Below are 14,059 nucleotides of genomic sequence, written 5' to 3'. Positions count from 1 at the left end.
AGTCACAGGGTGTTGAGCAGCTGTGGCTGGGTTGCATCCCTTTCACACTGGACAAAAGACTCAGATCAATGGGAGAGAGCATGAGCCATGCACTCCTTGTTCCAGGAGTAAACAGAATTGAAAGGTGTCAAGAATTCCTGCATAATTTCAGTTCCTGCCAGCATTTCTCAGCTGGTTGAACAACTAGAGACAAATAAATCTGTGTCTGGATCTCTGGATCTCTCTGCTCTGTCTCAAAATATTTCATATAATCAGAGAGAACATAAAATGAGATTCTACTCACAGAATTCACAAATTAACTTCTGTGCAGCTTTTACAAGAACATATCGAGAAAATCATAATAGTTTGGCAGGCTTGCACTTCTGTTACGGAGACTAATTTCTTCACGTAGTTGAAAAAACCACATTGTGGATCTAAGTTATGAAATACAACTGAAATCTCCTGAAGTTTTATACTTTTTGTGATCTTTTAGGGGAAAAAAAAGGTCATATAATTCTCTTGAGTTTGAAAAGAAATAACATCTGCTAGACTGGGAAGCAACCTCCATCCCCCTTTTTGTTATTCCAACGAGATGACATTACATTCATGTGTACTGTCCAAAAGTTACTCCAAAAATTCCCAGGATAGCAGATATGAAGATAGCCTCGTCAGAAAATCTAGAGACACACATCTGAGTTCCTGGAAAAAATATCTATCTGATGAGTCTGTCAGTTTACAGATTTGGTCATTTTGCCTAATATGAATTCACTGGCTATTTCCAAAATAAAACACAGAACAAAACAACATCCTTTGAATGGCCTTTAAGACATTTAATGCTTCTTTGACTTATGGTAGAGTTATTATTTTTCCTTACTATATATGGAGTAGTATTAATTAAGGAAAATTGAGAAAAACTAAGAAAGAACACTTTTGCTTTGAATTTAGTTATACAAGGCTTAATGGAACTCAATTATTATTAGCCTGTTCCAGACCCAGATGAAAACTATTTCTGTGGTCAGGTCTCTCTCATGCAGGAAGCTGAACAGGCAATTTCTGCATGTTATTTAAATAGGGGTATGAGGCAAATTGGGATGGGATATTGCTTTAATTATTGCCTTCAGTATTTTTCTGAGGGAAAACTCTGAAAAACTGAAGTAGATTTTTACTGAGGTAGTTTTAAAGGGGAGACATATCATAGAACATAGAATATTCTGAGGTGGAAGGGACCCACGAGGCTCATCAAGTCCAAAGGCTATAATTGCTGCTAATGGAGAAGCATCTGCATTCAGGCATTGTGCAACTTCTGTTCTCCCTTCCCAATCCCATGCTGCTATCCTTTTGGGTTTGGGGTTTCCTTATCTCTGGTGGTCTCAAATAGGAGAGGTATTATGTCCCTAGCAGAAGGGCTAAGGAGCATGTTGAAGCAGGGAATGCTATTTGGCCTCTGCTCCCATCTCACATAGACTGGTCAAGATAGGCTGTAGGTCAGGTCTCTGCTAGTCCTGCTGCACTGAGCCCTACTCAGTGCCTGGTAGACTGACCAGTTCCCTGCTGTCAAGGGGCACTGCTGAAGAGCCTAGTGGGCTGCAGGACTAGGCAGGGTGTGGGTGAGTGCAAACCAACCATGCTGCATGAAATCACGGCATAGGGAGGACAGATCAGACCTTTCTTGGCTGACTTTGCTTAGTAGAGACTAGGTCTTGTGCTGTAGTGCCTCAGGCATGAGCAGCCCAGGATGTGGTTGAGAGAACAGCTTCTTAGGCTGAAGTAGCTCCTCTGTGCCTAGCAGGCTAAAAAAAATCACGTTGCCAAGGGTAAAGCACTACTTCTGACTGTTCCTATTTTTTCAGGAATTACAGCTGTAACTGAAACTGGAGGAAGTAGTCTGCTTCATCCGTGAGCTCACTCACTCCTAAGCCTTTCTGTAAGTGAGCAAAGCCAGGTTCTTCCACCGTCTCTGGAGGATTTTCTCTGTAAGCTGAAGTTTTTCAACATAGCTGTTCTCCACCCCATGGCCCTTTCACATGTCTGCAGCTCACTGCAAAAGCCAGAGTTGTTTTGCGGGAATTTGGCCAGAGTGATTTTGTTCCATTGCCAGGTTGAGCCCTGAGCAGCTAAGCAAAATGCAGCTTATCCCACCTTAAGGCTGTGTGAGTAATCCTATGGCAACAGCAAACAAATACAGTGAGGACAAAATTCCCTTTACTGAGAAGCCCTGCTGAAAGCAGAATGGAAAACAATACAAGGGGAGTACGTAGCTTCCTGAGAAATAGCTTCAACCTATTGGCAACTATTTACTAGCATCTCTTCTGTGCACTATGGTGGGATTTGCAGAGATGCCTCTCTCCCAGAGCATGAAACTTGAGCAGGATGAAGTTGATAATTTCTTTCAGCTGCATTATTGATGTGCCACTCACAGTTTCTAATGGCTGCTCATAGTTTGTAGTTTTTTGTTGTTTTTTTTTTTTTTTTTCTGAAGGCACAAAGCAGTCAGCAGCTGGAGCTCTTTGGCTTGATCTTTTTCTGTCAGGCTTCAGAGTTTCTTACCCAAAAGTAGCTAGGCATCAGCTGAAGGGGCACCGTACCTATCACAGGGTCCTCTGGTCCTTTAACTGTTACTGTATTAACCAGATCCAACCGCTGTTGACTCAGTAGACTGACAGGTTATGCTTTTTTGTGGTTGCTTTTACCCTTCAGAGGACATGAACTGATCTTTCTGTCTCTCTGTCTCAGCCTCATAAATCCCTGATGCCACCTTCCTTGGGAATTGGACTTTAGGAGACTCTTAAAAGTAACCAGACAACTGAATAATCTCTCCTATGTAAAAGAGGGTGAACTTGAATTTGCTCAAATATTTTCTCCCCCCTCCTGGTAAAAATTTATATGAGCACTGAAGGATACTTTACACCTTCCAAGTGAAATGCTGTTTCCTGTGGTTATAAATGTGAGCAGCTGGTATTCCTCTTATATTCCCCCATTTGTCAAGAGCAGCAGCCTTGTTTCCTGCATCGAGGAAGGGATGCTGACCCCAGCTTGGGAAGGGTCAAAGCCAGCCCAAATCAAAGAAAAGCAAAGACTCTTTACATACTTAGAATGTGCTGGCAGAGGACAGGGGCAGGGCTGGCAGAACGTGGGCACTCCTCTGACAACATCACCAATGAAGCCGTCTGGACACTGCTCACAGTGCTGTCCTGTTGTGTTTCTCTGACAGTCCTTCAGTGGAAAGAGAGAGAATGGTGAAAGTTAAACAGAGGTGCTGCCTAATTCAGAAAGAAATTTAGCTGAAGACCTGGCCAAGCAGAACAGTGGCTGTTGCCAGACCTAGACCCTTCAAAGTACTGACAGATGTAGCCAAACCAGCTAGCACTCCTGAAAATAAAAATGCTATAAATGATTACATTGACCAGCAGCAAGTGTTGACAAGGTGTGATACAGGATAAAACAGACATATGTGCCTGGCAGGTGCTGGCGCAGAAGCAGCACTACCCGTTGTCAGAGATGTAGGAGGTACTCAGAGGTAGCTGGCAGCCCTATTTTGAACTGCTATAGCCAGCAGTGCAAAATCCCTTTTATTGATATCAAAACAAAATAAAAAATATCTGCTGGTGAATACTGGCAACAGACTTCAGCCCAGACACAGGTTTCAGCAAGGCTGCTGTGGTGGGGGGAAATAGTTTTTCCCCCTGCAGTTATAAAATGGTAAAACCCCAGGGGGTGGTGACCCTTGAAGTTTTGAAGTTTTACCCAATGAGCGCTTCTGCAAAATACAAACATATCACACTCAGAACGGAAGAGAAGGTAGTTGTAGTTTGGTGGTAGAAGTGGTAGCCATGTTCTGAGGCCACGAGGAAGGGGCTCGGAGCCCCTTGGGGCCTCTGGGCCCCCCCAGCCCCAGGCTGGGGGGGGCTGCAGGGACTTGAAACAGCATAAGGCTGGGCTAAGTACCTGTAGCTGAAAGCTAAAGAAGTTTTCTCCACTGTGAGTGAGCAGAGACAGAGCAACAGCAGTGAACAGAGGCTATGGCTGAAAGCCAACAGATAAGAACTGAACTGGAGAAGCAGCAGAAACAGCATGCAGCTGAGCAAGGAAGACACAGAGTTGTCTGAGAGAGCCGAGGGAGAGAGAGAGAGCAGCAGAGAGAGAGGAAGTTGGTGTAAGAACTGAAACCAAAAGACCCCAAACTCCTTGGAGACCCCTCACCTCCTAGAAGGGAGGGGTGAAGTGCAACATGCACTGCAGAAGAGCTGAGAAGCTCAAAGCATCCTGGAAAGCTGGACCGGGACAGAGAAGGAATGTGGAGGGGGTGACCTTGGCCCCCCCCGCTGCTTGAGACACAGCACAGAGCTCTGTAGGGGAACTTGAATCCCCTGAGGAAAGGGACCGTCATGAAGACCCCTGAGCTTCGTGGTATGACGTGCTGATGCAAGCTTGTCCCTGCTACGCAGTCCACGGAAGAGAAGACCCTCACTTTAGACGATGGGCCATGAGGGCTTGGATACCCCTCGTGAGTACTGGCAGAGATCCAGTTACAGCTGCTGCATAGAGACAGAGAGACCTGCTGCCTTAGAGACATTGCTACTCTGAAAAAAGGATATTTCCTTCTTCCCTCCTGGACTTTTATTTGGAGGGGAGAAGAGATTTGATCCATTGTAAATACTTATGTCATGGTAGAGATAGCTAAGACTGTATATAATGTATTGTAGTATTTATCATTGTAATATATTCCCTTTCCCCCATTTTGAGTCTCGTTTTGTCTGGAAAAACCATCTCACACTGGGTTGAGATGTGGGAGGGGGCTTGGACTAGGGAATTGGATTTTTGTGGCTCTCAAACCATGACAGCTGCTTCTAGGATTTGGTGACTGGAGAAGAGCATCCAGAGAATCTGCATGGAGCATCCAGAGAATCTGCATGTAAATGCTGCCTGTATCAGTGGCTCCGAAATTTTTCTCCTGAAATGAAGTATTATAGCATGAAGGGTTGTGTTACCACTAAACTTGGTTTTCAGTCTTAAAGAGGTCTACTTAAGAAGGTAAGAAGCAGGAGTCTTCTGTATGTGGCCTTTCTATGAAATACTGATCAACGGGGCAAAATGTCACTCACTTCATAAGCAAGTTTCCATGCTTTAATATTTTTAAGGAAACATGTTTCCACATGCAGAAGAAAATCAGCCACCAGCTGAAACTGTTGGTGCTTCAGGGAAGAAAATCAAGCTGTGGTAATTCATACAGAATATATGTTCCAAAACATTTTATTTTGCTAGGTACAACATTGGGCCGCTCAGATAATACCTTTAATAACAAAAGAAGTCAAGGTTTGCTGTCATCATGGCTAGGCTTCGTGAACAAAGATTTGGGAGGTTTGCTGTAAACAGTTCTAAATAGAACTGGTAAGTCATGTAAGCTTAAGAAACCATTATTATGCTTTTTTTGTTTACAAATGGACGCACTTGGATGCCACAGACTATGTGGACTTTCCCCTAGGTACATGACAAGGTAGTGGGTCAATGGCACAGAGTTTATGACCAATGCTCCTGCACACTGCAGGACTTCTGCAGATTCCCATCTCCCTTTCCACTTCAGCAAATATCCAGAAGTTATCATCAAAAACCCACAACCCTCCAAATTCTAATTGTCTCACAGAATCACTTTAAAACAGTATGAAAGGTGCATAAAGACTGTTCCATTCTTGCAACAGTGCAATGAGTTTTGCAATGTCCCTAAATCAAAACTCTCCAGTTACAGCACTTTGTATGGATAGGAGGCTTGAGGCAGCAAGAAAACACCTCATTGGTAGAAATATGTGGAGATCTATCAGTGCATATATGCTGTGCGTTTGGGTTAGCTTCCTTGATTCTTTCCTCTTCTGAGCTAAAACAGGGATAATGGAAACTGCAGACTGATCGATATGATTTTCATCCCTGGTAAAATGACAGTGTCTATAATAAAGAAGAAGATTTCTGAGTACATGAATAAGAATCATCTGTTCCAGGAACTTCTGCCTCAGTAATCTACTGTATAATGGTGCAAATAAGCAAGGATATGAAGTGGAACCAGAGGGTCTAACTTATCTGGTATTTCAATAAAGGCCAACTAAGTTGCCAAGGTACTTGAAAAAAGTTTCTTTTGCAAACTGAAAGCTGATAAAGGGCAGGAAAATAAAAGCAGGATATAACAGTTATTTTTCAGAGTGGGAAGAGTCACTATTCAGATCACCTAAGCCTTGGTGCTAATATGAGTTTTGTTCAGTATTCCCCAGTGTGCTACAGAGACCAAAAATGTAGGGCTGCCCAGCTGGGAGAGAAAGGCAGGAGGGTGTGTTTGTATAATTAGAAAGCTGGTAAATAAGTTGAATGCAGTACAATAGTTCACCCAAATTCTGCAATATAAGAACTGAGGGGCACTGAATTAAAAAGGTACTTATCTACAGAGAAGATAAACTTCTGCAATAGTACTTGCAGAGACAAAAAGGTATTTCCTAGAGAAATTAATGGGCAACTGATTCATAAATGGATATTGAAAGGACTCAAGAGGTATATACCCTGAAACATACACTAATATAGCAATTGTGGATGCTGGTAGAGCACAAAACACAGACTTCAGAAATAGGCCAGTCTAGGTGCCCTCCTTGCCTGGACCTCCATTGCCACTGCTGGAGACCATATATGAGCTGTAGAGACCTTTAGTTGGGCCCTGCATGGAACCTCTTGTGCTAGGTTCCCCCAATTTATTCTTCAGCAGCCATTTAATCTCATCACAGGAGTTGCTATGTTGTCAGCATTCCATGTAAGAAACAGAGAAGTTGGATGTGGGATTTCAGGAGTGCTCAAAGTGGGGGGAAGCTCCCTAGCCTTGGGCAAGGGGCACTGTGGCTGAAACTTCTTTAACAGCAGCAGGCTGGTGATGGGTGAGTTCAGCTAACCAATTTTTTCACCTGAGGCAGTCTCTACAGATTTGAAGCACGCTGTCTACTCCAAACATCATGTGTTCTTTGAAGAAAAGAGTATGAGAAAAGAAGAATACAATTAGGGGAGACATAACAAAAATAAATAGTCAGGCTTCATTTGCACAGGAATTCCTAAATGAGTTTTGTATCCTAGTATTGTGACTTTGATTTAGTGGCAGAATTTTGTCCTGGCGACACTGATGTTTTGGGTTTTGCTTGGGCTTTTTTTATATCATCAATATGCATTGAAAAGCACCATTTCAGTAAAAATTCTCACCCTTGTGAAAACATATCTGACTTTTTTTTTTTTTAGCCAATCTTTCTTATCTGAATTCCATTATAGCCTCCTGGTTAGGATTCACCATTTTACATCAGAGTTTTGATTCTAGAAGACTTTGTCTTGCTGCATGTTTTATGGTCTTAGAGAACCCATTGTACAGGAATTATTTATTTCTACAAGACTGTGATTTGGCTGGAGAACTCTACAGTAAGTAGAATGTGATAAGAAAAGGAAAAAAAGCAAATTTTTATTCCATAGGTCTTTAAATAGATTAGGCATCAGTAGTTTTAGAGCTAAAGGTGTTTTTTTCCTAGTCTTATTTGTGTAAGGAAGAAAATATTTAGTATACAGAAAACCAGGAAGTTATTTTAACTGAGAAGCAAAAGAGCAATCCTGTGTCTGAAGCACTGGCGGAGGCCTCAGGTGGACTGCATTCAATTGTAGCCTTCACTGTGCTCTGTGTTTGATCAATTCACTTCACGTTGTTTGTCTTCAGGTCTCCAAACAACACAATGGTATTAACAGAATAAATTTGTTACTGATTTCCAAAACTCGGATACCATTGCAATGAATAGAACAGGGTAGCAAATGCTACTTCTTAAATTTGTAGTTTTTCATCTTCTAAACTGAAAGGAAGTGATAATCGGCTCTTTTACCCAAAGATCCCCTTAGCTGAGTGATTGAAGAACTTTTGTAGTTTTTCTCTGGTTAGTGATTATGACTTTATCTTCTTTAACAAGTCAGAACTCCTCTGAGGATTTAAAATCGTATTTTTACAGCGATAGAAAAAGTGTCCTTATATTTTATGTTCCATTATTTTGCAATGAGATGCTGAGTGCATTAAGCCTGGGAGACATCTCTGAAGGGAGGGAGAATACCCTCCCTGAAGCTCATGGGTGACTCTCAGTGTTGAGTACATTGGCTTGGTAGTTTGAGAAAAGTGTTTTGCTTCTAAGTGGATCACTTTTGACAGAGAAATAATGAGGAAAAAAATTAAATTCCATTTATGGTGATTTCTGTGAAATTCGATTTCAAATAAGTGCTTTGCTGTAGAGTTGTAAGGGTTACTCTTGGTTCTGGTATTCATACATGTTTTAGAATGAAAGGCATCATTTATGGTTGATATTATATGTCAGACTATGTATGGGATTGCTCACAGCTCCCCCCGTCTCAGTGGTTAATTCAAATGTGCATGTAGAATTGTAGACGTATGTTTACTCATATTGGTGTCTACTTTTTCAAATAAAGAAACCCAGTATATGGTTTTTCTTTTGGTTTCCTTTGAAAAACAAGCAGAAACCTCTAAAAAATATGCAGTAACATGTACCTTAGGACATCAGACGCTGAAGTTTAGCAGAAAATTGCTGCCTGTTTTTGTACAGGACAGAGAGAGAAATGGCAAAGGTCAAGAATATAGTTGTACTATATGGTACAACCATATAGTTAGAAATATCACAGCTAGGCTTTATAATACTCTATTTTTTGTAAACTGTTTCAAATTACAGCCAGTTAAAAATCTAAGCTCAGTTCTTTTCATAAGCCCATGTTAATACTTTTCCCTTCCTCAAGAACACTTCAGCTTCAGCAGAAATAATCCAATATAATAGCAGCCTGGCTTCTAAAAGCTTCTGTGTGAGTCTACAGCATATAATAATTCATTCTTCAGTACACCAGCAGCAGCTTGTCAGCTGACAAAGTGGCTGGAGTGTATTTGCTTGTGGAAGAAAATGCCTTAGCTTGTCCTACTACTCTGCTCTCACTGAGTGCCAGCAATCAGGGTGAGCGTTTCTACCTGTCTCTTACTGAAACCATCTATATGCACATGAAAAGAACACAAGATGGTGCTATGGGGAGGGGGAGTGGAGGGAGGTATAATTTGGAAATGATTGCCAGCACTGAGCTCCTGAACTCATTTGCTTGGAAAGTATGGATGGAATAGCTGTTTTGAGACCATAGAGCACTTCATGTGATGCAGGTCTTCTCAGCAGATACATTTGTGCATAGATAATAATGAAAAGTTTGTTGATTCTCTTCAGGCAATGGTACCAGGACAAGTTTTCCAGCACAAGACAAACATGCTCCTGTAAATGAATATAACTAAAAATGAGAGTTGGGAATCTGCCCCACCTTAATTTAGGAACATGAACTTACAAGACAAGAGCTCATTCTAATGGTTTTCAAATGCACCAGCTTAATTAAATGTTCCATTTAGGGAGTTTTAGGGAAATTATTTCATCAGAAATGGGGTTTACATTGCTGTGCAGTTTGTTTGTGTTTATTGCTGGGCCAGTAGAGATTGGCCTGAGGTAGATTTAGACTTCCTAAGTCATATATGCCCTAATATCTGAGGTTACAGAACTGCATAACATTCCCAATGTCAGCACATCAGAACTTGCTACTGTCCCAAAATAATAATATTAATAAATAGAGTATAGTATAATGCCTTGAAATCCAAGAAACGCACATGCTTTGTCTTTTCGATCTATGAGGTTTATGATTTCAAGCCTTCTCTCTCTCCAGCCACTGTGGATAAGATGCAGTGCTAGTTTTCAGAATTTTGTATGTAAGAAGGAGATAAGGCACTAAAAGTAAACATAAGGTATCGTGAAATTTTTACTGAAATAAAGACAATTGTCTGCCTAAAAAAAATTAGAATAGAAAAAACCCTCACTTCCTGATATAGTTTGAGACAATATACCCCCTCTATGTCAAAGTTTTGATTTGTAGAACTTGTCCTTTATCAGAGAAGTGGGAGCTTGTGTTGGGTCTCTGTGGTCAGGTTTTTGTAGTGGGGGTGCTATCCCTGTAGCTTCTGCAAGAAGCTGCCAGAAGCTTCCCTCATGTCTGGTAGAACCAATGCCAACCAGCTCAAGGGTGGACCCACTGCTGGCCAAGGCCAAGCCCATCAGGAATGATAGTAATGCCCCTGTGATAACATATTTAAGAAGGAAAAAAATGTTATTGGGCAAGTGAAAATTGCAGCTGGAAAAGAGCAGAGTGAGACCATGTGAACAGCTCTGCAGACACCAAGGTCAGTGATGAAGGAGGGGGAAGGAGATGCTCCAGGCCCTGGAGCTGAGGTTTCCCTGCAGTCAGTGGTGCAGACCGTGGTGGAGCAGCTGTGTCCCTGCGGTCCATGAAGGACCACGGGGGTGCAGAGATCCACCTGCAGCCCATGGAGGAGACCCACATTGGAGCAGGTGGATGAGGGAAGGAGGCTGTGAACCCATGGGAAATCCATGCTGGAGCAGGGTCCTGCCAGGGACTGCAGACTGGTGGAGAGAGGAGACCACGCAGGAGCAGGTCTTCCTGGTAGGACTTGTGGCCCTGTGGGGACCCACACTGGAGCAGCCTGTGCCTGAAGGACTGTACTCCTTGGAAAAATGACCCATGTTGCAGCAGTTTATGAAGAAGTTTGTGAAGGAGAGGGGGGACCCCATGGTGGAGTAGGGGAAGGACTCCTCTCTCTGAACAGGGGCAGAAACAACCTGTGATGAACTGACCATAACCCCCTTTTCCGCCTCCCTGCGCCGCTGTGGGGGAGGAGGTAGAGCTTAGGAAGGAAAGAGGGATGGGGGGAAGGTGTTTTTAAGATTTATTTTACTTCTCATTCTCCTGCTCTAATTCTGTTAGTAATAAGTTTAATGAATATCCACACTTTGAGTCTGTTTCACCCATGATGGTGTTTGGTGAGTGATATCTCCCTATCCTTGTCTTAACTCATGGACCCTTTTTTATATTTTCTCTCCTCTGTCCAGTTGCAGAGGGGAGTGAGAGAGCAGCTTTAGTGGGTACCTGGCGTTCAGCCAGAGTCAACCCACTACAGAACTGACACCTTGTCTCCCACCTGGCCTCCTACTTTCTCAATCCATCATCTGTCTTAACGAACTGTGGCAAATGTGGCCGAGCAGGTGTGAGAGCAGCAGCAGCCCCTCCTCCCAGTCTTGGCCTGACTTCCTTTGTGCCTCTTACACAGGCTGTGCAGGGAGCCGAAACAAATTGGTTCCATGTTGGGGGTCACTGTTGCAAGTTTTCAATAGTAAACCAGTTAGGACAACAAATACTGAATTTAAACATAGCTAAGAGGGAGGAAAATTAGTTGACTAACACTAATGCTTTTGCAACTACTGCATTCTAAAACACTCTGGAGAAGAGAAAGGCTTCATTTTAGCACAAGACTGTTGTAGTTCTAGTTAGCTTTTCAAACATATATCACCAAGGTCACTATAGATAGCTGAGGTTCATCTTTATAGAAAGAAACATCGAGCTAAAAGCAACAAGGCTCTTTGTGAAGCCAGAAGTACCTAATAAGCTGGAGAATTTTACTACCTTCCTAACTGCTTTTTGTTCATACTTGATGGATGGTTGTGGATCCACTGGCAATTCTCCAGACCAGCTTTGGCAATCATGTGGAACATATTATCCTCTTGGGCAGAACTGCCAAATCTGTTCCAACTGTTCCACTCAGCTGTAAACCGAAACACTTAAACACAAATCACTCATGCTACAATATGCTCTATTGTAAAAAAGTTCCATAAAAGACTGGAAAAGATACCAGTGGATTTATCCTCTCCACTGTTATGATCATTTGCTCTTTCTTCTTCCATATTTATTCATATTTATTTATTTATGAGTATTTGGATATCTTCTATAAATACTAATCAAATATATGGGATTGAGACGGTAACAAAGCTCTTAGAGATTTTTAGGTAGACAACGACAAACCTACCCTTCACCTTCTCCTATAGTGCTCTCTCTGTCTCACTTGTTCTGCTCTATGTGTTTTCATGTGTCTATGAAGATCAAACCTCCATTAATAGTTGAAGCCACACAAAGGACACTGATAACTCAGCCCAACAAAAGTTTGCCTGGATATACAGCTTGGTGATTTTTAAATCTTCTCAGCCTTTCAATCCATTTTGTTGTGTTTGTCTGGAATCACTGCCATAATATATTGTAGTCATCTCAAGCAACTTCCTTCCCTGGAGTGCGCAATCAAAATTTTTGGTATGGAAAATCCCTGTCAATTATATTACTCGCATACTATATGACAGCTTATTACTTTAGACAAGCTATTTCACTTACATATGTCATTCATTTCAGAGCTGACCATCACTTCTCTGATGTCCAGTCATTTGAAGCCTGCCCCCACGTCTGAATTTTCAAATGTTGAACCCTCTGTGGATGTGCTCTAAAGAAATAGCCCTGCTGTAGGTTACTGGTGGAATAGGGTCAGGGGGATGGTGAAGGAGGCAAAACATTCCCTTCATATCTTCCTAGCTTATTAGCAGCAAAACATGATGTGCTTTATGCAGGAGAAATGCACATCCCTGGGTCTGCAGACTACTACTTGCAGCTGATGCAGTTTCACCCATTTAACATCACATATATGTATGTTTCTAAAATCAAAAGCTAAAGTCCTAAGTGCCTTTATTTTCTTCTCTTAGCCAGGATTAAGAAAATTATGTTGAAAATCTAAAGTCTAAAATCAGCACAATGAATTGACATTTCTTCCCCTACTAGACTTACCTGTATCAACAGATAACGTCTTTGAAATGAAGCATTATTTGACATCTCAATTTTATTATATCATAAATAGAGCTTACACTGTGTTGGATGTTCTTCCTTTAACACTTGGATGATTTTCCATCCTAATACAATGGACTGAGTGTCTCTTCAGTTTTAATCACAGGACCACATGACTGATTTCAGCACTGGTTTTATGTGGACATTTGTGCAAGAAAGGCTCTGTCTGCAGTAATTTCTTCTGTCTGGTTACCTAATGAGTTTGTTGATTCATTGATTGTGTCATTCAATAAGCTTTTAATGACTTGTGGATTTGATTTACACTCTATGAATAAGCTGTGAGAAGTTTTGAAACAGAATCTCAAGTTATATATGCTGACAGAAATTAAAGATGTGAGCACTCTACCTGAAGGCATTGCTAATAAGGATTTAATTTTATTTGATTTTAAATTCAGGGCACAGGCCAATGAAAATTTCATTAATTTGTATGCTGTGGGAACTACATTTGCCAAATTGATTTGGGAGATTTGCATAATATGATGGTCTCAGAGTTTAGTATGGAATCTGACCCTTATATTTCATCCCTTTTGAAGCAGAGTACTTTTTCCTTTTCATACTGTCTTGTCCATTTCACAACTTTATTCGGTTCTTATAGCTTAGTTATTACTTAAACTATAAAAAAATAATTATCTACCAACTGAACACAATGTTATTACTACTTTCATGTTATTATACCGTCAGAATTGTTAGCAGAGTTAACTTTAAAAAATTATGAGGTTTTTTAATGCTTAAATAAGTCTATTAAAAAATTCCATTAAACATGCAGACATAGAAAGTTTTAACTTTGGGGAATATCAGTTCTTCTCAAGATCTTCTGCTAAAGACATTCTGTGTCTATGGCTCATGTTTACAGTAAGATATGGTGACAGCGAAGGGTCCATAAGTGATAAAATTTTAGAATAGTGCTGCATCTCAGGGAGATAGCAGGTTCATACTGATAGAAGTAGAGGATGACAACAATAATAATATGGGACAAATATAGATTTATTTTTTTCAGCAGTCCATTGAAAACTAACTCAGTGTAGAAAATCTTACATCTTACTATCATATGTGGTGGTTACCATTGCAGGAATTATTGGATTAGTTTGCCTAAAAATTTGAGAATGGAGAAAATGGTGAGCTCTCCATACCATGTGGTGCTATCTCTTTGCAGGAACTCCCAGCTACTGCAGGTATCTACTCCCTTCTGCACCAGCCCCAGTCCCAGCAGCCTTTGGCCAGGTCCATACATGTGCTTGTCCAGAACAGTCCTTTCAGAAAGCTGCTTTGT

General features: G+C 41.3%; 1 protein-coding gene across 3 annotated transcripts in view; it reads right to left on the bottom strand.

Moving 5' to 3' along the window:
* LAMA4 (laminin subunit alpha 4) overlaps window positions 1-14,059 on the bottom strand; it is a 102,552-nt gene that overhangs the window by 63,332 nt on the left and 25,161 nt on the right. For all 3 annotated transcript variants that reach the window (XM_051792093.1, XM_051792094.1, XM_051792095.1), the window contains exon 3: window positions 3,068-3,192. In XM_051792093.1, coding sequence (XP_051648053.1) covers window positions 3,068-3,192 — 125 coding nt within the window. The remainder of the gene's footprint in view (window positions 1-3,067; window positions 3,193-14,059) is intronic.

The sequence above is a fragment of the Manacus candei genome, unplaced genomic scaffold (assembly GCF_025592945.1).
Source record: "Manacus candei isolate 608988 ecotype Guabito, Panama unplaced genomic scaffold, ASM2559294v1 h1tg000034l, whole genome shotgun sequence".
In the NCBI taxonomy this organism is placed as follows: Eukaryota; Metazoa; Chordata; class Aves; order Passeriformes; family Pipridae; genus Manacus; species Manacus candei.
This window is presented reverse-complemented; position numbering and strand designations above follow the sequence as displayed.